Below are 24,683 nucleotides of genomic sequence, written 5' to 3' on the forward strand. Positions count from 1 at the left end.
AACTTTCCACTCAGCTTCCCCGTGCAAACATCAGGCGTGTGTCAGTGTGACAGATGTGAGGCCGCGGCTCTGTTTACAGTACAGGCAGTTCCCCTCATTATGCTCTTGCTCTGTATTGAACGTACAGACCCATGCTCTAGTGGAACTCTGGTCAAATTCCAGTGTCATATTATTTACTCACAAGGTAATAGTGTTGGTGCTGAACAGATGTGTGTGGCTGTGATGGCTTTGAACCATTAATTGTACCAAACACTCAAAAGAAATTGACAACACAAATGATCTATAAGGTATTATTTACATCTTTTCATAAATATTATAAATATAGAATAAAAAAAGTACAAAGGGCTTATTGACAACAATGTGCATAAGTTGAAATGAACACGAAAGATATCAGGGTTTTGTCTTAGCACGTCTTCCTCTGCTTGTATCGGATAAGCAAGTCCCCCTCTGGTTGGAGCATCCCGAATCCGTAACGACTGGCGTCCACCTCGGGCATCTGAGCGCTTGGGTCGCACAGCTCCAAATCATAGTTAGTCAGCACTAAGTAAACAAACCTGCAGAGTAAACAAGTGAAAACAATTCAATTAGAACATTCCAAAGCAAATTAAACCATGTAAACTCCTTCACTGTGGACGATTTTGTAAAGTTGCACCAACTCACTTTCTGATGGTGTTGATGGCAAACTGCTTCCCCACACATCCATTGGTCCCTGCACCCCACGGCATGGTGTAATATTTCAGCTTCCTCCCTCCTTTATAAAAATCCCTCTTGGTTGATCCATCTTCATTCAGGAAGCGATTGTATTTGTACTTCTGAAAAAAAAAAGAGCACACAAATCCTATTTTTGGCAGCTGACATTAGATGTAAGCAATATCGGTTTGTTTGTTTGTGGACAGATTTGATTTAAATCAGCCTTGCGTGGTCCTTCCCACGCGTATTAGCTGTTCCTGTGCTTGGCTAATCCCTGAATGGGCCGCAGCTCAGGGTTTGACCTTTCACTGGGTAACACAGGGACAGCTCTGTGTAGGCGTTGATTCTGCCTTATATAAACAACTGCGGATTCTAATTACACTTAAGTCTGCCGCCAGCAAGTCCCTAAGACAATTACTACTGTTCCTGTTGGCAGCGCAGCAGGGTTTTGATGGAGTGGAGAGGTTGGACACTTGAGAGTTTGCGTGAACAAGACAAACCTGCGGCTCGTTGTGAATCTCAGGGTCCATTTGAGGACTGTTGAAGGGGAACAAACACACCCGGTCCCCTTTTCTCAGCAGGTACTCTTGGCCATCAGCCATGTGGAGGGTCTTTTCCTGCACCACCTCTCTGGTGATGAAGGGGGCAGCAGTGAGTCTCAGTGACTCTTCCAAAGCACTATCTGGGAACGAGAAAATTGTGGTTGACAAAATGTTGTTTTATTTGCACTTTCATGCACAAATATTTCTGCAGTACTTTTCCTACTTTCCTCGGCTTCACTTTTCTCACATTCCTCAAGGTTATAAATGTAGCTCCTGTTTAAGATGCTGTTATTTTAAAGCAGTTTGAGCACTGTACATTTACATGCACGGTCATACATGCACATGTGGTAGAGGCAAACCTTCAGTTACCCATTCACTTCCAATCTGTCAGAGCTAGAGGGCGAATAAAACATTGCCCCCTTCAGAGAAGTAAATCTGCAGAGTTGTTTGGCTCGGTGTTCGGGCCTGGTCACTAACATGCGAATATGAAATAAACATCACGGGTCAAAGTTCACCAAAGTTGCACCATCCACGAGAAGCGAATGTTTCCTCCGACTCTTCACTCACAGATTTGAGGTGAACGGAGAGCAAAGGTTAACCACCGACTTATTCCCCTATGTTTGACCGTGCCCTAAGAGTGTATTTTATTCCTGGCCTCATGATAAAGATTAAATGATATGTTCCTTTCACAAGTTCTCACCGAAAACAGGGGTGTTCACAGGTCCGTCAATGAGGGGAGTCTCTGACGTCTCCATCTCTGAGATCCGGCTGAACTCGCTCTTCACGGCCATCAGAGCTTCAGGGTTTGTCAACAAGAAGCCCAACAGCCAAAACGCAGCAGGACCAACATTTCCCTGGAGACAAACAGAGAGTAACATGACCACGATGATGAGGTGGGCTCCGACACTCCGGCATAGCACAGTGACAGCGCAGGTGGTAACAGTGAATGAGATCACCACATGACAACCGCAGCATTCATGTCATTATTATATTAGAGTTGCAACAAAGCAACACATTTCAATTTAAGTCTAGTGCAATCTAATCAAAAAGCACTAATGAATCTTTAGTCCTGATGGGTGAGAAAAAGAACAGCTTCCTTTCATGTGTCTGGGACGAGGAGAGCCGCGCTCTGGATAGTCTCACTGCTGGCAGAGCACGGCGCATTAATGGTTTACTTAAAAAGGAAAGCTGTTGGAAACTCGAGGTCCCCTGCCATCTGCCTGCGTCCAAGGCCAGGACATTAAAGCTATTAAGTTTTATGGCAAAGCACAGAGCTGTCTGACCCAAGTAGAAACATGAGATAGTGAACTCCATGGAAACATAACATAACGAATAAATTACACTCAATTATTGGCAAAATGCACCAAAGTATAATTCAATGTGTGATGATAGAACCTATTTCTGGTATTAGCCAGACTTTTTGCAGCTTTTTCACCAATCTCATGTAAACACAGATCAACATTTAATGCGATTATAATACTGCACGCAATCTGATAAATGGTCATTTAATTAACTAAAGTAAAGTTTGAAAGGACATGAAAAAATGACACAGACCCGACTGAGAATTATGACTCAAAACTTGTAATCCAAAGGAAATAAACCACAGTGACATGCGCAAAAAAAAAAGTGTCTTGCAAGTTTTAGTAGAGTGAAGTAAACGTCTGATTAACACCTATGATGCAATAACAACCCTCCAGCAGGACTATAGGCAAGAATGAATGATTTAATACTGCGTCCAGTTATATGTGAGGAAGACTTTCTCAAGTCAAAATGAGCTCGAATCCCAATCAAGCCAAAAACTAATACAACTCAGAACCTGCTTTTTATTTGTATTAAATGTAATCAAATATAAACCTAACAATCAAATAATCTGTAATGAGATGCAGGTCGTTGAATAAATACAAACTGCTGCATCATCAGACCAAGGATTAAAGGATTTTAGATAATGATATAAAGTCGGACAGCATTAAGAAGTGGTCTTACGAATGACACTGTGCCAAGTTCATGTACATTTCTCTTTTATAATTCCAGTTCCCCTCCATGACTTCCCCACAGAAATAGACAAACTACTTTGAAAGTAGAGATGAACAGCGCACTCCGGTGCCAAAGAAGAGTACTGCATCACACTGAGGTTGGGCCACATTCTACATGTTTACTGAGCAGCAAACTCATCTCATCTATAAATGATCATCAGTGATTCTCACTTTTGGACGCACAGAATCCCTTCCCTCGGACTTCTGACTCACCTGCGTGGCCCAGAGCTGCATCAGTAGAGCCTTTCTCTGCGTGTCCTCGTCCGCCCCCTCCTCCTGCAGGAGGCGCCTGTATCCCTGAAGCCAAGGGCTCGAGCCGGAGTCCTCGGCCAGACCTGCTGGAGCCAGCAGCTCCCACAGTCTCTGCTGAACCCTGTGGGCTGTCCTCTTCTCCTCTGTCACACACAGATAAACATCACAAAGTGAGGAAGTGACCCACCGGCAAAACTTGATTGAGTAAACTCTATCTCTAAAGCACATTTTGCAACCGTTTGAGCTGTTAGGGCACTCAGAGTTCATCGCCAAACAGTCGCCTTATTAAACCACATGCAAATTCACTAGAGATTATTATACAATGAATTGTTCTCGGAGAAACCAAAAGCGGTTGAATTGCGTAATCCTGCTACTTAACAAACCACTGGAGAAGAATGGTAATTGAAGAAAATGTGACTTCCTTGGTGCTGGTAATAAAAGCTACAGAGGGAACTTTACCGCACTTTCAGGTACAGGACTTATGAATCAGATGACAGACAGACTTGAAGGAATTGCATAATAATATTAAAACTGGTTGCCTGTCCTGTTCAGTATTGGGAGGAGCAGATACAGATCGAAACGATAACAAACACACAGACACACACAGAGACGAGGCCTGAGGAGTTATAGTGCCTGTCGTCACAGTGAAGTACGTGTTAGATCCCAGGCGGCCGAGTGCTGCGATGATGAACTCTGAATTGTAAACTTTCCCAAACACACTCCTCGATGCCAAGTAAGCAACTCACTGTGGCAACCGGCAAAACAAATCTTGAATTAGATCATATAAATGATGTCATGTAAGCCGGGAAGAGGTGACGCAGTGTGAACAGAGAGCGCAGGTAAGACTTTCTCCTGAGTCACGCTGTGCAACGCTGATGTGAGGACCTATGGCATCATGGATAGATCATGGTTCTTTCAGACAACTGCGTCTTTAACCTCCTTTAATCTCTCCGCTGACAGATGCCTTCCTGTGTCATTACCTGACTTCAGCGTGCCCTTTGCCAGTTTGCTTAGGAGGCCATCGAACTTCTTGAACTCCTCATAGACACTTGTGGGATCCGAGCGGTTGTTGTTCTGCTCTTCTCCAAACAGCGTCAGGTACCCCGCCCTGCAGAGAATGGACACATACAAAGCGTGTGAATGTGTGTGACCATGCGGGACATTCCGGTTGGCGAACGACCAACCGTCTCTGTCTTCATGGAAAGATATCAGCCCACACACTTTTTTCTTTTCCAGTTGTGAGCACACATCGTACACACACACACACACACACGACAGTTCCCTTTGCACTGGTATTTTTTCCACTCGCCCACACAGCGAGCAGCATCTGCTAAGGTTGGATGCCGCTGCGTCACAGTAAACGTGACTGTCATATAGTGTTTCTCTGCTCTGTGTAATTGATGATACCTCTTATCATGAGAGATAGAGAAGCTCCGATTCACATCCGCTCTCTGCCAAATTCAGTTTGTCTGCTGAACCGGAAAGATGACCTTGAACATTTGCGTAAAACGATGTCCTCATTCATTTATCTTTGTGTCTTGAACTGACTCTGGTGTAAACTGTTTAGCTGGAGGCTTCTGACCTGGACACATGCCACATTCGACATAGTTAGGAGTGCGTACATGTGTGTGTGCTTCTACAGATATCTTTCTGAGGACCACTTTGGGCCTAGAACTTACAGAGTGAGGATATGTCCTCACTGAGATAGAAATTTGTGTGTGTCTGTGTGTGTTAATCTGTTTCCGTCTTATTTTGGGGTCTTGTTTTAAGGTTAGGGTTAGGTGAAGGTTAGGTTTAAGCAAGTAGTAAGGTGAAAGTTAGAGTAAGTCTCCAGGAAATCAATGTATGCCAATTTAATGTCCTCTGAAGGCATGGAGACTTGACTCTGTGTGTGTGTGTGTGTGTGTGTGTGTGTGTGTGTGTGCGCGTGCGTATGATTAGCAGGCTCTTTACTTACTTAAAGAGCACGCTGTATGAGAAGTCGAAGAGTCCCTGGTCTTTCCAGTGTGTCTGGTTCGGAGGCGTATCGGCTTTCAGTAAAGCCTCCAGGTGTCGGCTCATGGTGCTGTCGAGTGCTGCCAAATTCGTTCCCGCAAAATGCCTGAAGACGTGAGACGTTACAGGGGAAACAGAAAGAGAAGGTCAAGAGACACTCCTCAGAAGTGAAGCTGTAAATCATGTCACACTGATGGAGGGGGTTGCGGGGGAAAGAAATGCATTAGCTCGCTGAAAGCCTTTATTAAAGCTCACTCGTTGACTTTGTTGCTTCATCTTTTGTTCTGTGGAAATGTGGCTGAGGTATTTTACAACATCATTTAGCTAATTTGTGGGGGAGCTGTTGACAGACTTGCGCAAAGAAAGCAAAGAAACTTATCGAACAGCTAAATGAACTGTGTATGAACAGACTAGTGTTACAGGAGTAATAATATTCCTATACATTTTTCTCTCTATTATGTATTAGAGGACTGGGCATATGGACGCTTGCACTTGAATGAACATGCTATTCTAATGGGACAACAATAGGCTTCATCAACATAATTTAAACTCACAGACATGGAAATAACTTCAGGGTTTCAGGTTCGAGTCCCAAAGAGCTTTGAGTGACTGAAATTCAACTAAAACCTCCACAGTTATATCTTTTAAAGCTTCAAATAAAGGAAGTAGAAACACTGGATTGATTCTTTTTTTCTTCTCTCATTTCTACAAATTAAACAAGGTGCAGAAATAACAAAACACGAAGATTTCCTCATGCGTACATTCACACTTCACCCAATACCACTCCTGAAACTAGTGGGTGGTTTTTACATGAACTCATTTCTCTTCCACATTCGCCGACAGAGAAAATGAAAACATGCAGAAGGATCTGTCAGTGTGAGGACATACTTTTTCGTCATGGCCTTTTCTTTGATGGTCTGGTGATGTGGGAGCCGCAGGCTGAAGATCCTCTGCATGAGCACCTGTGCATAGCGTGTAAAGTCCAGGGAACCCGAGTCGTTGATGACGGCGTCGTACGAGTGAGGATCCAGCAGCACTGTCACATAACGTCCAGCAGCACGCACCTGGAGATCAGCCGGGCACACATGGGATCGCATCAGCTACAGTCCACTACAGGTCTTACAGTCCTCGTGCATGCATTTATGAGTGCACTTCAAAAAAAGCAACTGATAACCGAAAATCACAGATCCTGATGAAAGACATGTTGCATGATGGGATCTGCAACCATCTTTAAGATGTATTCCACAGTTACAGCTGGAAAAGTTCGTTTTTTAGATTTTATAACTAGAAAGCAAGAGGAAAATGTTCACAAAAGACGCACTTCCCTCAAAGATGTGTCACTCTAAAATGAGGTCGTTTGCACAATATCTTTGGGGTTGCAAATGTTTTGAAAAGACTTTCAGATAAACTTCCAAGATAATTTTTATCATATTAATATCGTTTCTTCTACTCACTGTGAAAATGTCTCCATGTTTCTGCTTCATGCGATTCAAGAACTTGGAGGCATCTCTCCCAAATTCAAGTGCATGACCCAACCATGGGATACTTCCTTTGTCAAGAGGCGGTTCACTCTTGGACCTAGTGAATGAAATTACAAATTAAGAAGTGACATTGTTTTTTGTATGATGTAAAAATAGTAAAGTATTTCTCTATCTCTTCTCTACTTAAGCTCATATCCATTATGTTGACTCAGTAAACTACTGTGTTTGCACCAAGGGTCTGAGAGAAACAGCATTTCAATCCCTATGTCTGAGGCAGAATTGGACAAGGATTGATTTCAGATTAAAGAGACTGCTGAACTTGTTTAATCATTGTTCCTATTGGCCAAGCCTTTGAGCCTATATACTGTAGCCTGTAGGTGAACTTCATTGAGTAACTTAACAGAACTTCACACCACAGATTTCCCCCAAGTAGTTTTCGACTTCATCAAATGAAAACAAAAAGCTGTTATGTTTTAACGTCTCATTCATGGAGACTAATTCTAATTTTAACTGGACTAGCCGAGCCACATTCCTCAGACTGGAATCGGAGCAACACACTAAACAAAGAAGATAATGGATTTCCAGGGGTGCGGTGTCAAACACATGATCCTTTCATTAACACCACTGGGTTATTTTTATCTTTCGTTATTGAATAATTCCATTTAAAAAGTTGCATACATTTTTTTTAGAATTGCCATAGTGGGAAATAAGTATACAAGTTAAACACAAAGGAAAGTAAGAGCAGGTCTGAGTTTAAAGAGAGTTCGTTATTCTGAGTCACGTGTGAGGAGAGCAACTCACCTGGTTCTGTGTGTGACGATGAAATACAGCAGGACGGCGTGGACGAGCAGGAAGATGGTCAAGATCATGTCGTGCGTGTGTTTCCCTTCACGCTGCGCAGTGACTGTGGAGTCCCCCCCCCACGGCACTCACATGGACTTTATGGGATTTCCTCATCGGTGCAGTTGCGTCACCGACAGTGTCACACCCCTTCCAGCAGCTAGCCTACATGCACATCTGCACTGAGCATTGAGAGGAAAAACACCAGCTGATGTGGTAAACGTCATAATGAACTGACTCTGCGCCTTTGACTGAAACGTGGTAAAAAAAAAAAGGTTCTTATTAACAGTAGCGCACGTTTGACACGATTCCAGGTCATGTGGGCTATAAGTGGCACAACATTTTTTTTTTATCTTAACTTTAATTTTTAGATGTGATTGTTAAGCACTTGATATTCAAACAAGAATAATACAAAAAATTTAAAACAGTAAAAAAAAAACTTTTAAATGATTTAAATTCATTCTGAAACAGACGTTTTCATACCTGAGAGTCGAGACCACGGTCAGAACCAAACTTCTTGTCTCTGTAACATTGTTTACATTTGATGCGTTAGTGTTGGCACGACATTAGAAAGTCCTGTCGTCATCAGCCACGTGAGCTGCGCCAATACTTGACATTGGTTTGTCGTCGGGTGAGCGTCTGACTTTGGCATGTTGTCAATGCAACGACTGTATTTGTCAAATTTTGGGGAATATAGTGCATAAAAAAAAATTGTGTTTCTGTGTGAATGGAGAAAATAAAGATCCGGTTCACTTTGGTAATCTCGTTGGCTCTGTGATATCATTATCGTGTCACCACCAGCAAAGTCAATGTCTTTGTCGTTCAACTGTTGGAGGCGAAACCTACCAACAATCCCACAAGCTGATGCTTCGTTTTCTATTGATTCAAACTGTTTCCACCCTCTGCAATAGTAGTGAAATGCTGAACCTTCCATAAAAGTGTTTTCACACCGAAATGAAATGAACCATGTTTCATTGAAATGAACCCCCCTCTTTTAGATGGACTATATGTTGGTCCGCTGGTCCGGACAGTGGACGGAGGCCCCGTTCACACCTGATACTCTGGTTCGGACTGAATTGAAAAGTCTGAAGGTCTGGACCAAACGAAGTAGGTGTGAAAACCATTGAGGTGGTTTTGACGAAGAGGAAAAACAAAGTCCATCATTCTGTTTACCAGCGCTCTGACAGCACAGTCCCACTCACTGACCTGAGACACAACCTACTGCTGGATAGTCCTCATGATCTGTCTTCAACCTGAAGGGCTGCTGCTGTAACAACTACACAAAACTGTGTGAATATTCTTATTTCAAAAGCTCCCGACTGAATATTGTAGATTAACTCCGTTAATGACTTCTTAGTCTTTTTATCTGATCGACAGTTCAGCATTACTCTTGAACTTGCTGTGCCTGATTCGGAAACTCATTAGTCATTAGTTGTGGTGAGGATTGGTTCACTCATCTACACAGTTCCTGTCTGGGAATAACCCAGAGGCTAAGGGTGTGTATCTTTCTTATTAAACTGATACAGGAAGTATAATATTATCTGCATGTGTTCAGCAACACTGAAATATATCACCGGTACTCAATCTTTGTCATTGATAATAGCTTGTGATGTCCCTGGTTGTTGTGAGCTCAGGATGGAAAGTTAAATAAAAATAAGCATAAGGAAAAGGCTGCTGGTTTGCAGGGAAGAAGGAAGCACATATTCACACAGTGTGACTTTCCCCTGTTTTATTGTCCAGCAACTAAAATATAAAATATTCCAGAAAACATTTCATGGACTTCCTGTTTCTTCTACAGAAGGTTCCAGCTTCTCTGTTGTAAATTCGTCACTGCTTGGCAACTGAATCAAAGTGATGAATATGTATATTAACTGATATTTAGTTTGAACCTTCATTCATCGGGACAAATGGCAACATGCAGTGAAAACAGGAGATCAGAGGTGCAATACATCCTTCAGTGGGTTTCTCTACAGCATCATGACAAATGAACTGGCTCAGTGGAACAGTGAGAGAACCATTAACCTGCTGCTGAGCATGAAAGAATACGTTTTTTTTAATTCTCCCATTTATCACATTACAGCAAATGTGAAATACAAAAATAATACACTTAACCTGCTTGGCACTGTTGAGCAGAGAACCTGAAACAGGGAGAAAGTCAAATCTTCAAAAATAAAATAAATAGCAACAATCCTACATGGCCTCAAAATATAAATTCTGAATTCGAATGCAGGAGGTGAGCTGATTAAGAGAGCTCCTTGTCATCCGTCTTCTCCGCCTGCGTGTTAACTGTTTCTCGTGGTTCATAGATATCCTCAGGAGTTTGGCCAAACACATTCTCGGTCCGCTTGAGGAGGTAGACTCCGGCGTGTAAACCCCCGACATTCACCCAAACAGTGTGCAGCTTCCTCCACAGTCCTCCCATCCTGGAAACAGCCTGCGGACAACATAAATCGTGTGAGGGCTAAGTAATAAATGAGACATCTGTTTTACGCAAAGCAAGATTTCTGTTTAGACAAATACAGCTGGAAAAGTCTCGTTCCAAAATGCCACGGCCGAGTTAGTTAAACCTGCATCACTAAAACGGCCGAGGGACTATTTAGAGATTCCAAGATTAATTGATTCATCATCTGAGCTTCTAAGGTTGTTTAAACTAGGTGGAGAGCTGCACAAACAGCTTAGGCATTGTAGTAATAAAACAAAGAACTAAATCTTAATACCAATTATTTGACTTAGAACCAATTTTGAGAAGCTTGGACACCAGAAAGGTCAATACAAGGTCAATGAGTGAGTCAGAGAGACACTTCAGTGAACCATGACCTCACTGTGACATTGAGAATGTGACACATGCGACGCCTTCTACAGACAGAGACATAAATGTTGCTTTTCCACCTTTACTCACTGAGACTGTGCTTGTTACAAATGACGCAACACATTTTCACATGTTATACTTGTGTCCAGGCCTGTTGATATAGTTGTGTAGCTTGTACTTCCACACAGACACACACACACACCAGGATTATTGAACAGAAGAGTAACGTAAATTTGCTGTTGTTAGTGAGTCAGTGATGTCTTGGAACTTTAAAAGCAAAACATTTGCATTTAAAAACACTATATTTAGAATTATTGGCAACAAGTTGTTTATTTGGACACAAAGTGCTCTATTTAGTGTATAAGTGACAAATCGCCGCTGTGGACAAAGCAGAATCATCGACTTTAACTGGTGGTGACGGAAACAGGTCTGTCTACTTGTTTCCGCCCCATTGTTAAACGAATTAACTTTTGTTCCATAATAACACTACCTGTCGTTATTATCACTTTCGCAAAGGTACAACAATTTCAAGCTGCACCTTTCGTTTCATACATTTGACAAATTGAACAGGTGCATGTTGTTGAAAGAGAGAGCAGGTTTCCAAACTCAAGAAATGGGATTCTTTTAGTTTTCTGCAACAATGTCACTACACTACCTGTGTTTACTGCTGCACCTTCCTACACATGTGTGTTTTCTTAAATAAAAAAGTATGTTTATGTCCAATTTGTTTCTTTTGTGCCATTTGACAGGTGACTGAAAAGTTGCATCACAAATAAGTACTTAAGTCATCCGCAAGAGGAATACATTTACCTTGGAAAAGCATTTCTTGTCCTGTGTCAAGAGGACAGCCTTGCCTGTGCCAGGTCGGCACACACGGGCCATTTCTCGTAAACAGGACGGGTAAAGGTCCCAGTTCTTCTTTCTGGAGCCCATTCTTCAAGAAAACAGAGGAGGGATTTAGCTTCAATGTTCTTTACTTGACATTGTAGCAGAGTCTGGATTTTTATCTAATCAATCTAACTTTTAAGAGCAGAATGAAATAAATTACATTCATTACACATTTAATACACATATTTCAACCAACGGTTTAAGCATTGTGGTTTAATATTTAATTATTCAAGACATAGATTTCTTTTTAATTTTTACATATTATTTAACCAAGCACGTATGGTAAACCACTGTTATGTTACCTCTTCCCAAACGGCATGTCAGTGATGATGATGTCAACAGAGCTGGTCCTCATGGGTAAATTGCACAAATCCCACTGCACCGTGTCAATGGGCAGTCCAGACACACTGTTTGAAAGGACGATCACAAGACATAATGATTATCGTCACATGTAAGTCAAGTTGTAAATTAAAACCAAAAATCTTAAGCGATTCCTTCTCACCTGCCCTTGTCTGCCCTCCTTCTCTGGATGTGACATATATTATTGACTGTGCGGTTAACAGCCATGTCATTATTGTCACCAGCGATGTAGAATGAACTGGTGAATTCGAGGGCCCCCTGGAGAAGGAAAGCAGTTTAAAATCTGTGGCCTTTTTCATTATTTTAAATCATGGAACAAATAAGCTTCCTCAAATCAACCAGTAATTTAAGACCTATGATGTCCTAAGTATTTAGGTTTATACAATTGTAGCAATAGAGAAGGGTGTAAAATGTGGTCCTGCATGGATAGAGATGAGTTTGGCAAAGTTGGGGGGGGAACGTGCTGAATAAGATCAAATATTGAGTCTGAAGATGTTCTTATTATCTGATATGACCGAATGTTCAATAATTCATAAATAAATATGGCATGTTACACACCATAGAGTTGGGTGATGATTAATTGAGACTATAAGGTTTCCAAACCCAAGTCTCGACACGTTAGGCCTGACTCAGAATATCATTAATAATATTATTCATGTTTGGGTTTGTTGACTGGACCATCTGTTTGATATTTACACAGCATGTGCCGGGGAAAATGTTAGATTTGTCAAGTTCAGACACAAAAAAACAGAGCGTTTGTGAGGTTTTTGCGTCCAGAGCTGCACTCTCGGTACTTTAAATCAGCATTAATCAGTACTTGCTGATTATTTGCTATTTAACTCTGAAGTGTGTCGTTCACTTATGAAGTGAATCTGATGCTTCGTAATGAAACTTCATCCAGCTCCTTGTAAATGTGTTGCAGTTGTACAGTTTGGCTGAAGTGTAATGAAGTAGATATTGAGTCAATAAACCCATGACACAGAATGAATACATGAGGTCATGAAACAGTGCTGCAACATATACAAAACCCACCCATACAGGAGAAACCGTGCTCTCAGCTGGGACTCAAAGTCATGTCTCACCTCCAGTGGTATCGCTCCGGTCCCACACATTGGATCAAGTATCACATCGGATGCCTGAGGTTTACACAGCCTGATAATAGACAACAGAGCATGAATATAGTACCAATGCAATCCATTTTATAAGCAACTCATTTCATACATGTCAATGTATAATATGAACCGCTTCTGCTGTCATTTTGCTCACAGGCCTGTCAATCTGTGCTAAAAAGACTTGGTTAAGCATGAATCATTCTGAGTAATTCAAAAGCTCAACATGGGCTGGCTCCCACGTACATTTCGCATCTCTTGACTCCGTGTTATCCCTGTGGTAACCTGAGATCAGCCAGCCTGTCCCTGTTGGCTGTCCCTAGTTCAAGGCTGGCTACTCAAGGTGACAGAGCTTTCTCTGTCAGGGCCCCGTGGCTCTGGAACTCCCTGCCTGATCAGATTAGGCTCACCAACTCACTACCGATCTTTAAATCACTAGTCGAAACCCTTTAAAAAAAAAAGAGGAAACAGTTCTAATATGCCACTTGTAATTGTTTTCGTTACACACTCAGTCTGATAGAGTTCGAGTGTGATTTTCCTGAAGTTCTGTACTGAACATGACTCTCATAAACACAAAAGTGGTTTACGTTTCTGCTCTACAGCAATTTACATGACACCCACCTGAACTTCCACCACGAGTATTTATATCTGTTGTTACTTACTTACATACATTACTTTACTGTGTCAGTCACTTCATCAAAAGACAATTAACGTCACAACAATTTAAGCCTATAAACTTGAAATGCTTTAGTTATATCCAAGTCACATTTATAGTGGTACTCTTAGTACAGTGTAACATTGTTATTTTTTGCATTTGTCCATCAGCTCAGCCAAGAGTGTATTCTAGAGGAGAGACAGAGTACGACTTGTCACATACTCGTAATTGATCCCTGAGCTCATCTGAGCGGAAAACGTATTCAGTAAGCGGAGCATCCGTCTCTTTTGTTATGCCTTACAAAAAAACACTAAAGTGTGACAGACAAGAATTTCTTGGCAAGTGTGAAGATATTGGATATGCCTGTGTTCAGTCAGGACTAGTATATGTGCCTCTACATTAATGCGGTCATGTTTTCTTTCTTAGTTCTAATCCAGAGTGAACCACAGGCAACAACAATGGACAATAGAGGTGTGCATCGGCAAGGATTCTTGATGCATTTCAATGGATCACATCCAAAATGTTCTATTTTACTGCACCTAGCTGCTTTTTCATCAGTGACTACAGACAAATATGAACTGTTTTTATTTATAAAGTTCTTTAAAAGGGATTATAGACTGCTACTACAATTGTGCTGTTATTTACAAAATAAGGTTTTAATTTAAGTCTATGACAGTAGTCAGTGCTCTCCAAAATGTATTTTGACATTCATTCATTTTATACTTGTGTACTGCACCTAAGGTTTAAAGGACTAACTCTGATTATAGCCTTTACTGTATCAAGGTGGCCCCGCCTGCCCATTTTTTCCACTCTGCTATTTGACTAAGTTGCTTTGAGATTCAAATGATGGATCATTGTTTAAGTTCTTTCTAATGAAATATTAGCAGCCCCTCTCATGGCCCTTGCACACGTCCCATCTGGACTTATGCAAAATTGTATGTAAACAAGTTAGATGTTCCTTTGTGACAGTAAAATCTATTTTGTCTTACCTAATCTATTTGTTTAGGTGGGAGCTGATAGTTGAAACTCAACAGTATATCTAGTTGCTCTCAGACATGTCTCAGGATGAAATGACTGAAAAGAGGAGCCATACACATAGAAGACACCGATGTAGATATCCACTTGGAAAGACAACTAGAATTGAAAGGTTTTTGGTAATAAGGCAGTGGCGTAGACGACAACATATGATTTCCACAGCAGAATTTAGAAATGAATTTCTGCCTGCTGTGCCACCTCTCGCCTGAAAGCTACTGAGAATGTGTCAAAGGCAAACTCCAGAGAAAGTCTGTACCCCATTTGGCAGACATTCTGGAGTTCATGTCTGAAAACAGTGAGGAGTGAAGCACCAGGAGAATTCTCATGTTTTTACCATTCTCACAGGCAGCCAGATCTCATCACAGCTTCTGCTATAGGTGTGCCCATTTATCTAATTTTCATGGGAAACATTGATAAATGTTAATAATAATAACAATAATGATAAAATCCTAGATATTTGGGACACATGCTAATGACGGAATATACACACGTGCACATTTCTGTGATGTTTACGGAACTTATGTGGATGTTTTCTAGAGAAAAAACAGCATTTTCAAAAAGGTTGCGCATGGTGACATCTGCTCTGTCCTTTGCAGACGACCACATCATATTCACATCACATGGATCATTGTGACGACACACAGTAGGTAAATATCAATCTGAGTTAAACACTGTAACGTCAACAGGACAACACTGTTATAAAAAATTACCTGAGCATGCCATAGCATAAGGTAGATCTCAGTGTAGTGGGTCCAAAGTGGCTGATGTTTCTTCTGTGAAGACTCTCTTCTGTGAGAGCGATGCCAATCACAATCTCTTCTTTGTTAATGTTCAGTAAAACCTACAGCACAGGAGCAAACACTAGAAGATTAGAAATCAGGTAACACACATTTTCATATTTAATGGAGCTCAAATTAAAAGAATAATTAACTGTTAATAAATTGGATTTGTATGAATTATTCATGGCATTTTAAAATGACCATTCATTAAAATGTAATACTGATGTTTTTTTTTTTAACTTGGGGTTAAAGTTTGGACGCCCCCATTAATCTTATCTGATATACAGGCTAATTTACTATTTACTGCAACATGTATCCAAACATACATCTAAATATCAGCAAACTCAGATTGGGAAATAAAACTTAATTCTACATACAAACTGTGTGGTTGTCAGATTACACAACCAAACAACCGTCTTCTACCAACCGATAAAATAACATTTCTACAAACAATGGAAGTCCACAGTTTTATCATTACTGTACGTGTGAGAACATTTTTTTGATCTAATCTTAAACGTAGACACATCATGTAACAACATTTCCCGACATCTCACATAATGAGAACAGCCTATCTTCTTGGAAAATGTTACAGAGCAGCGTTGTTATTTTATCCCTCCTTAAACTAAATATTAGGTTGTCCCCTGCAAAGTTTATCTGAGCATGTCGAGTTTTTTTTGGCCGGTGGAATGTTATTCACTTTGCGTCAGTCCTGTCTCAACAAGCATGCCTACCTCTATGTCAAACTTCGTCATGTCTGCTTTCCACTGGAAGAACTCTTGTATGGCCCCGCCAAAGTCTCTGGCTGCCTCATTAGAGGCGAAGCTGTGTTTGTCACCGGCCCTGTTGCACGTGACACGGAATTTGAGGATTTTGGCCTTGGGTGCTCCCTCCTCGGAGTCCTGTGCGCAGGTCTCCGGGTCAGGAGAGGCCTCTGTCTCTGTTTGGCCGTCAGCAGCTGACACCGCCTCAGGGACCTCTTGCTGCTCATTGTCAGCCGCGGTTTCATCACTGCTGGGTTTTACCTTGGCTGCTTTCCCTCCTTTTCGGTAGCCTTTCCTCTTTTTTAAGGTTCCGTTGAGTTTCCAGACCTGCAGGGCGTTACTCCAGGGCAGTTTGGACGCGAGCTGCTGCAGCTCCTCCAATGTCTCCTCCTGTAGTTAAAGAACACTGTTTGCTACCGTGACATTAACACAGTGTACATCAGAACAATCAGTGTAGAGCCGGCTGTGAGTTACCTTTGATTCCTTGAACTGGTAATGATCATTTTCCTCAACCACAACAAACAAGTTGTCCACAGACTTCAAGAGATGAATCTAGAGTGTAGGAATAAATGAATAAATGAAAAAGTTTTGTGCGTTAAAACATGTTTTACATGGCAAAACAAAAGTCAGTTAAATTCACAGCTGTTCCTGGTCCCTCTCTCTTTCTGTCCTTTTCTCTTTCCCCTCTCTCCTCCCAACTCTTCTCTCCTCTCCTCTCATCCCAACAGGTCGAGGCAGATGGCCGCCCACACTGAGTCTGTTTTTTCTAAAAGGGGAGTTTATTATTTTTTTTTTTTAATGGGAACTGTTGGGTTATTCTATAATATTGTAAGTTCTCGGCCTATCTACACAAACTGCCTTGAGATTACGTTGTGATTTGGGGCTATTTAAATAAATGTTATTGATTTGACCTCAAGGATCTTTATTGTCCCTGTTATAATTTGTAGGACAGACAGCAGCAACCACATAAAGCGTAGACTCACAAACCTCTAGCTCAACATAAAAGATGGACAATGAATACAATATAAAAGACTAAAAGACGTAAAACACCTCATAAAAGATCGTCTTGATGAATCAAAATCCAAATAAATCCATCAAAAGGCCCCTGAACTTCATGATTTACCATCAAATCAAAGTCTTCTGTGGTTGTAGGTCACCATAACAGTAAGAGAAACCTGGTGGGGACTGGGTCTCCCTTGGTTTGGACTCTTATCTCACCTGGTATAACTTGTCGGTTGTTATTGGAAAGTATAAACGACCACGGTCTTTGCTGATTCTCGCTTCAACCCCAATTTTCTCCTCGATCTCCTCTGCAGCAGTTTGTTCGAACCCCGTGGGCACCGTCGCCCCGATGGTGACAGTGATGATGTCCCCAGCGGTGGCATCAGTCTCAGTGGAGGAGGAAGCTGGAGCGGCCTGTTCTGCTGCTCCGTCTCCCGGTGTGGACATGTTGAATCCAGATGGGGGTAATGGGTGTGTGTGTGTGTGAGAGAGAGAGAGCTGTAGATCAATGAGAGACACGTTCAGACTGTCAGTGCTTCTCATTTTAAACACACACAGAGGAAGTCGTTAGTAAATCATGTTGTCGTGAGTTAGAGTGACACATCAACACTGACTAAACAAGTGCTTTGTCAATGCTGGACAAGCAGCATCAACAGGGAACTCAGCAGGCTAACGTTAGCTTACAGGAGCTACCAAAGTTGGTAGCCATAAAGAAGACACAACGGTAAAGTAAGGCGATGATGCGGTGTTTTTATGAAACAACCGCTTCACGTGGATGTGTGTTGAAGCAATGAGTTCAGCTGCTCAGCTGTGGGAGCTTGAAATAACCTTAAAACCAGTCAAATGTGTTCAGTTTGCTAACTGGAACCACACCAACCTGTCAAACACGAGGTGAAAACACGCTACTTCCGCCCTGCGGCCACAACAGTGACACATCCGGCCCACAACCCTTCACAATAAAAGCATCATACACAAACACTGGAGAAGACTTATTTACACAATGATTTTGCACTGCAGGAATATAAAGCTGGATTATCAACCAGGCAACGAATGAATTGGTTCTCTATAATTTAATAAATTAAGAAGTTTGTAAAACCCAAGGCCTTGTGTCAAATTCTTGTTTCCATAGTAGACGGATGTGGGCCACTTCAGGCTCACCTCCATTGTATCTGGGCTACAGATCAGGCAAACAGGAGCAGACCGCCCAAGTGCCGTCATTCCACCAGCCCAAGATGAGTTGAATAGAAGTGAAGGGTGTGAGCTCCAGAAGTTTTTCGATATGGGAATTGGTTTAGCTTACACTGATCCCATTTGTTGTAATGTTGTGTTTCATCAAACTGCCTCCAGTCTAAAGCAGGGCCAACAGACAAATGCATTAACCAGATTTGTTGCTGTAGACTGAACCTGATACAAATCGGTTTACAAATGAGAGTATTTGTGGAACCTGCCTGCTTCTGTCTCATTTCACATTTTGTCAAGTCACTCTTGCTCCTTCTTTAGATCCTGTTCTGCATGGAAAGATCATAGTCTCTACCAGCCTTACCATAAGGGATCAGGAGAGGGCGCCATTATATAATGTTAGAATCTGAACACAGACACAGTGAGTCTACTCTGTGTAGGGATGAATGCTATTCGTATTTTTATTTAATTTTACGAATAGAATTTGTATTTAGAATACCTGGTGATTATTCTAATAAGTTGTATTGACATTGGGTAGTAGCCACAGATCTCCTGATGCTTTGATAAGATCCTAGATGAGTCGGACATGTTTGATTTCTGTGATTCATTAAGCATCAATCAATAATTGCATGAATAAAATACAAATCCACTCAGTGACAGAAATAATGCATGGTTATTTAAAACCAAATTTAGGGTATTTACTGGCGTATAGCCCAGGACACTGCCATTAATTTTCAGAAAGCTAAATATCAGAGTCTCTGCCATGGACAGTTCCAGCCTTCTTAAGTTAAACAGGAAAGAAAATCCTATAAACTCACCCATAACCTCCAAATTCCACCATTTATCATTTGTGATTAATGAAGCGTACGTAGAGAAAGGTGATTAAAATAACTGTCTTCTCCTCTGTCACATTCCCTTGTGTGATTAATTGAATGTCTGGGCAGTGGAGAAAACACTTTTTACTTAAGGTGAAGATAATTCTCTGTAAAGCAATCCCCTATGGGAGAAAATAAGGAGCAGTTGGCTTTGTTCGCACCACTTTTCTCATTTATTGTTGTTTTTAGTCACTGTCTTTGCCTGATTGACTTCTTCAGAAGTTTTCTAAAATACCTCTCCACACTGCATTGTTATTATTGACATTTTTTCTTTTTTTGCAAAGGTCAACTTCAGTGTTTTTAGAAAGTATCTCACTCGTAAGTGTGAAGTCTGAAAAACGCGGTGTGTGTGTTCATGTCAGAAATGTTCTACACAACAGATGGCCAGTGTTGGAGTACAGTCAGACACTTCACCATCGTATAAACACTTTAGACAACTGTTTGCATAATGCATGGCTTTCTTCCCCCTGAAACGAGAGCAGAAAGTAGCTGTCAGTGAAAAGAGACTTGGTAGAAAAATCCTGCAGATCAAGTGTCGCTGCTTTGACAGAAGATCAAACAGACGCAGCCACAGTTGTCTTTGACCTTTGAGTGATTCCGGGGTTATCCAAGCAACGCTAAAAGACCCGGTGCTTCCATCCTCGAATATAACTCAACCGCAATAACGTGCAATGTGGAGAAAAGACAAGAACGCCAGGAGGAGGGAATATCCTCAAAGCAGTCAGGTGTGATCAATCCTGTGGGATTTACAGTTTTTCTCCATTGCTTTGGCTCATTTCACGAAACAGAAATGACATTCTCAAAACAACACGTGCAAACCTCCAAACCACTGGGCACTTGTTCACAACAGATTGGAATATCTCATTCCTTTAATCAAATTGCAATGTATTAGCACATCCTTGCAATGACAAGTACAATTTCCAACAGCTTGCACAAATTTCAAATGATTTAGAACACCTTTGCAAACGGTTAGGTACAATTGCCTTCAGTTAGCCCAATTACCAATTGAATATATATTGCTGGTCTAAACTGACTGTCGCTTCTCAGTCAAGTGGTTGTTCTCTGCAGAACATGTTGGCATAATTTCATTGTTTACATCATCACCTGCACAATAGTTCACTCCACTGTCAAAATCGTACAGGCACATAATACCATGAAAAACATCATGGTATATACTGTAATAAGGATATCTTGGATCATTGGCTTAATTTTCAGGTGCAACTAGAACTTTAGTAATGAAGGTTGAGTTTCACACATCTGATCACCAGTCACACAGTAAGTTTACAGTTTTTCTCAATTGCTTTGGCTCATTTCACGAAACAGAAATGACATTCTCAGAGCTCTCAGTGCAATTGGCAAAATAGCCCATATGGTTCAGCACAACTACATAGATCACCTTCAAAAGGTCATATCTCACTATGCCAAATTTTAGTTTTGATGTGCTTATTGTTTGACAGTATATTGTGCTGTACACATTTTCTGTTACTGTAAGCACGATGTATGGTAATTACTGTAACAATTTCCATGGCAGTATGAGTTCAATAAAGTATTTTATGTGAAACCTTGAATTAATCTTTTTTCTGTTTGATACACATAATATTCTGGAAAAAAAACATCTACTGTAACCATTCAGTGACCATTCAAGGACTGAGCCAAGATTGAAATGTGCACATGAGGGATATTTCTATGGTCCACTGCCATACTGACAAAACCTCTAAACATTTTGACCTGTAGTGTTTAAACAATGCCAAAGGGACTTTTCATTTTGGGGGCACAGACTATTTGTATGAGGAAAGGATTTAGTTTTGACTGATGAGTTGGCTGTTTTGGGAGAGATATGACCTTTTGCAGGTGTGCTATGGAGTTTTGCTGAACCATCTATGTTATTTTGAGAGATGAGCCACAGCAAGCGAGAAGGAAATTTTCATTTTGGGGGCACTGACTATTTATATGAGAAAATGATTTGGTTTTGAAACTTGAGTTAACTGTTTTGGGTGAGATATGACCTTTTGAAGGTGATCTATGTAGTTGTGCTGAACCATATGGGCTATTTTGCCATTTGCACTTAGAGCTCTGAGAATGTCATTTCTGTTTCGTGAAATGATCCAAAGCAATGGAGAAAAACTGTAACACTAGGATTCTCCCAGTGTTGAGAAGCTCCTTGTCTCAGTGTGGGATTGCTTGTGAAAATAGAAGACACAGTTACAGTGGTATGAGTCTGAAGGGGAGATAATACACATACTGTACCATGGAGCCATCTCGCTCCATGACAGTAGAAAGTACGGAATACGTGTTACTGACTCTGAGCGAGGTATTGCAGCTGATTGCCCTGCATTGAAAACAGAAGTCAGGGTTTTGACTGACTGGAAGAAAAAAATGATGAGTTAATGGAATTGTTTGTACTTCTATAAAAAAGATAATGTCCTTATTTCCTTATACTGTCATTGTGCAGAGCCAGCACTGCAGCGAGTATGGTTTTACATGAAGTCCAAGGTAGAGCAGTGAGATGCTCACTTATTGTACAACTGAGTCTAATCTACCAACATTAAGGATTGATTAAGTCTATTAGAGGTAATGAAGGATGCACATAGATAAATGCATGAAGGGATTCCAACAAATCCCACTAACTGCACGTACCTTATAAGTATCTGAAATCATATTTGATTGTTTGATCCAAACCTTTGTTTTTTTTCAAATGACCTTCACATATACTTGTTTAAGTTAATGACATGTATACTGTGTTAATTCCAAATTACACAAATCTTTGATATGCGTAAAGAGCCAGATTCAAAACATTTACTGAGGATCGCTACACAAATAGTTATAACACATTTGAACTGTGGGGTCACAAAGACATTTTTATGTGCCCAAACCTTTTTGGGGTTAAACATAATACAAACGATCTATGATGGCATTAAGGCCCAGATCGTGTTCCAATGTGGAGATGGTTTGAATGTTTGATATGGAGACGTGAGCAGATTCTCACTCTTGTTCTTCAGAAAGAAAAAGTAAAACGATCCCACAATGGATCTTTGTGCCAGTGAAATCACAGTTTGCCAGGTCCCTCCCCCCCGAGACACCTGATGATAGAAAAGAGAGGGTTGAGCAAGAGAGGGACGTGGGAGGAATACATGGACTATAGAGGGTTACCTCTGCTGACCTCTCTGTGGTAAACACAAACAAGAGCAGCTCAGGTCTGATATGTCACTGGTTAGGTGTCTGCTCTTAGATGGCTTCACTCCTCAGACAAGGAGGTGACACATATGAGGCGATAGGAGAAAATAGATAGATAGATAGACAGATAGGTAGACAGATAGATAGATAGATAGATAGATAGATAGATAGATAGATAGATAGATAGATATAATGATAGATAGATAGATAGATAGATAGATAGATAGATAGATAGATAGATAGATAGATAGATAGATAGATAGATAGATGGATATATAAATAGTTTTGAACCAGATTTGCTTCAGCATGGAATAAACCTTTTTTAAACCTTAAATAACTGTCATAAACAATTTAGTAGTTGATTGATATTGAGAAAAAATTGTATTGACATTGGGCTGTACAGTAGCTACAGACCTCCTGCTACCATGAGTCTGACTAAATGTTTGACTATTGTGATTAATTGCACCATAATCAACATAAATAAAACAAAAGTATGATCAGTAACACTGTATTGGCTCCAGCTACCGTTTTGACTTTCAGAGGGTGCAGGGTATTGATAATACAAACATGTATTATAAAGCAAGTTAAAGTCTAGCGATTTTTTTCCCAAAGGTTATTCATTTTTGTCATAAAATCCTGATAAATAGATTTTTCAAATGTGGCATATTGTACACCTTAAGTGGAAAAACACCTCCCTGCCTGTCAGTTTGAAACAGCCTGTGTGCTGCAGATGGAAATGAGCATTACACTGCATCTGCAGTGTTTCTGTGTGCAGGTTTGTGCCCCGTCATTGTGAGTCAACAGCCTGTTCCCTTCTGAACTGAGAATAACTTCAGGGACAAACAACGAACCCGACTTCCCTGGACTGTTAAAAACACAGCGACAGACTGGAATGACAGTATGCGTCAGGAAACACACTCAGTCCCTGTCATCACACGCCTGTGAAAAGCTGCTTCTCTTCATGAAAGGAATTCACATACTGTATCTACCAAGGAAAGATAGCGTTGTTACAAAAGGCACAGCACAATTGAGAGGCTCTGTAGAACTTTCCTCAGAGACCCTGGCAGCATCATTATCAGGGATTATTATGCATGGGCTCTTTATTGAATTCTGCCATGTTTAAAATATTTATGACCTATTTGCATGGCGAAATAATCTTTCACTTGTGTTTCATTTATTCTCGCCTCCAGGCGTGTCACATTTCTATCACTGGTGATGACACCCTTCACATCAGTCTTTAATTATCAGCATCAGCTCTGCCAACAGAAGAGAAGCAGGGAAGTCAACAATGGATGCAACAAGGAATGTGAAGACGCAACGCTGTGCAAAACCGCAGGGTGTCGCAGATACAATTTACAGATGAAAAGACAGTGGCTTGTGTATGTGTTCGGCCAGCACGGCACTGCCTCCAAGATCAGCCTGAACTTCAAATATCAGCATGAGAGGTGGTGCTGGTGCTGCTGGTGGGTCATGCCTGAGCACATTTACTGTCCCCACCAGGCTCCCGCTCACTTCACGTGGTCTCTGCTCTGCGTGTGTGACGGAGCAGCACGTCAGAGACGATCCCTGACGACCTCTGCTGTGATGTGTGCCACATCTTCCAACTGGAATGGCACTCAGAGAATGCATACCTCCGCCAGATCCCAACTGTCCCCTACAGAAACCAAATTTAAATTCACTACATTCAGATTTTTATTTGGATCTCACCAAAAGGCACACACTCTGAACATATATATATATATATACAGATATGCCTAACACATAGACAGACAAACAAACAAACGAATATATACACTTTAACCAGGGACGTTGCAACAGGGAAGGCAAAGCAGGCAATTTGACCTGGGCCCTTAGCTTAGAGGGCTCCCCGCCCAAAAGAACAGTCGATGATGTTAGTCCACAGCACAAGTAATTGTGCAGGCCCCTCCCAGGCTCCTTTTACCTGGGGCCCCCAAAGTCATTTGTAATGCGACTCTAATAGGGTATGAGCAATGGAATCAAAAGAGATTTCATCAAATCGTTCTGGGCGTGTTCTCACATATTTAGATTACCCCTGGAGGTTATATTTTTGTCTGTGTGGTTTTTTTTTTCAAATCAGGATTACGCAAGAACTACTGAATGGATAACCATGAAACTTGGGGTAAGGATGTGGTGTAGGTCAGAGAAGAATCATTTAAAATGTTTGGTGTTGATGCAGGAATGTTTTTTAATTTTCTGGATTTCT

General features: G+C 41.1%; 2 protein-coding genes across 2 annotated transcripts; both read right to left on the reverse strand.

Annotated features, from left to right (window-relative positions):
- Positions 1 to 276: 276 nt before the first annotated feature.
- On the reverse strand, positions 277 to 7,951 carry LOC128460806 (prostacyclin synthase). Its single transcript, XM_053445975.1, has 10 exons — positions 7,795 to 7,951; positions 6,967 to 7,090; positions 6,401 to 6,576; positions 5,475 to 5,618; positions 4,498 to 4,625; positions 3,479 to 3,660; positions 1,933 to 2,086; positions 1,191 to 1,372; positions 661 to 812; positions 277 to 554 (listed from the first exon to the last, which is right to left on the reverse strand). Exons 1-10 carry the CDS (start codon positions 7,860 to 7,862, stop codon positions 404 to 406), a joined length of 1,461 nt encoding a protein of 486 aa, XP_053301950.1. The 5' UTR covers positions 7,863 to 7,951; the 3' UTR covers positions 277 to 403.
- A 1,596-nt stretch (positions 7,952 to 9,547) lies between these two features.
- On the reverse strand, positions 9,548 to 18,148 carry thumpd3 (THUMP domain containing 3). The gene is made up of 10 exons (XM_053445885.1): positions 18,109 to 18,148; positions 17,448 to 17,729; positions 16,704 to 16,781; positions 16,200 to 16,619; positions 15,400 to 15,530; positions 12,973 to 13,042; positions 12,033 to 12,148; positions 11,833 to 11,937; positions 11,453 to 11,576; positions 9,548 to 10,267 (listed from the first exon to the last, which is right to left on the reverse strand). Exons 2-10 carry the CDS (start codon positions 17,676 to 17,678, stop codon positions 10,076 to 10,078), a joined length of 1,467 nt encoding a protein of 488 aa, XP_053301860.1. The 5' UTR covers positions 17,679 to 17,729; positions 18,109 to 18,148; the 3' UTR covers positions 9,548 to 10,075.
- Positions 18,149 to 24,683: the final 6,535 nt, after the last annotated feature.

This window comes from Pleuronectes platessa, chromosome 2, assembly GCF_947347685.1.
Source record: "Pleuronectes platessa chromosome 2, fPlePla1.1, whole genome shotgun sequence".
Taxonomy (NCBI): Eukaryota; Metazoa; Chordata; class Actinopteri; order Pleuronectiformes; family Pleuronectidae; genus Pleuronectes; species Pleuronectes platessa.

Excerpts from the sequence above, each read along its gene's own strand:
- LOC128460806 (XM_053445975.1), bottom strand. The coding sequence starts at position 7,862 with ATGATCTTGACCATCTTCCTGCTCGTCCACGCCGTCCTGCTGTATTTC. Across the intron at positions 4,626-5,474 it reads TCATACAGCGTGCTCTTTAA|GGCGGGGTACCTGACGCTGT; the intron begins GTAAGTAAAGAG and ends CATTCTCTGCAG. Across the intron at positions 1,373-1,932 it reads TGTGAACACCCCTGTTTTCG|ATAGTGCTTTGGAAGAGTCA; the intron begins GTGAGAACTTGT and ends TCTCGTTCCCAG.
- thumpd3 (XM_053445885.1), bottom strand. The coding sequence starts at position 17,678 with ATGTCCACACCGGGAGACGGAGCAGCAGAACAGGCCGCTCCAGCTTCC. Across the intron at positions 15,531-16,199 it reads TGACGAAGTTTGACATAGAG|GTTTTACTGAACATTAACAA; the intron begins GTAGGCATGCTT and ends CCTGTGCTGTAG. Across the intron at positions 12,149-12,972 it reads CCGGAGCGATACCACTGGAG|GGGGCCCTCGAATTCACCAG; the intron begins GTGAGACATGAC and ends TTCCTTCTCCAG.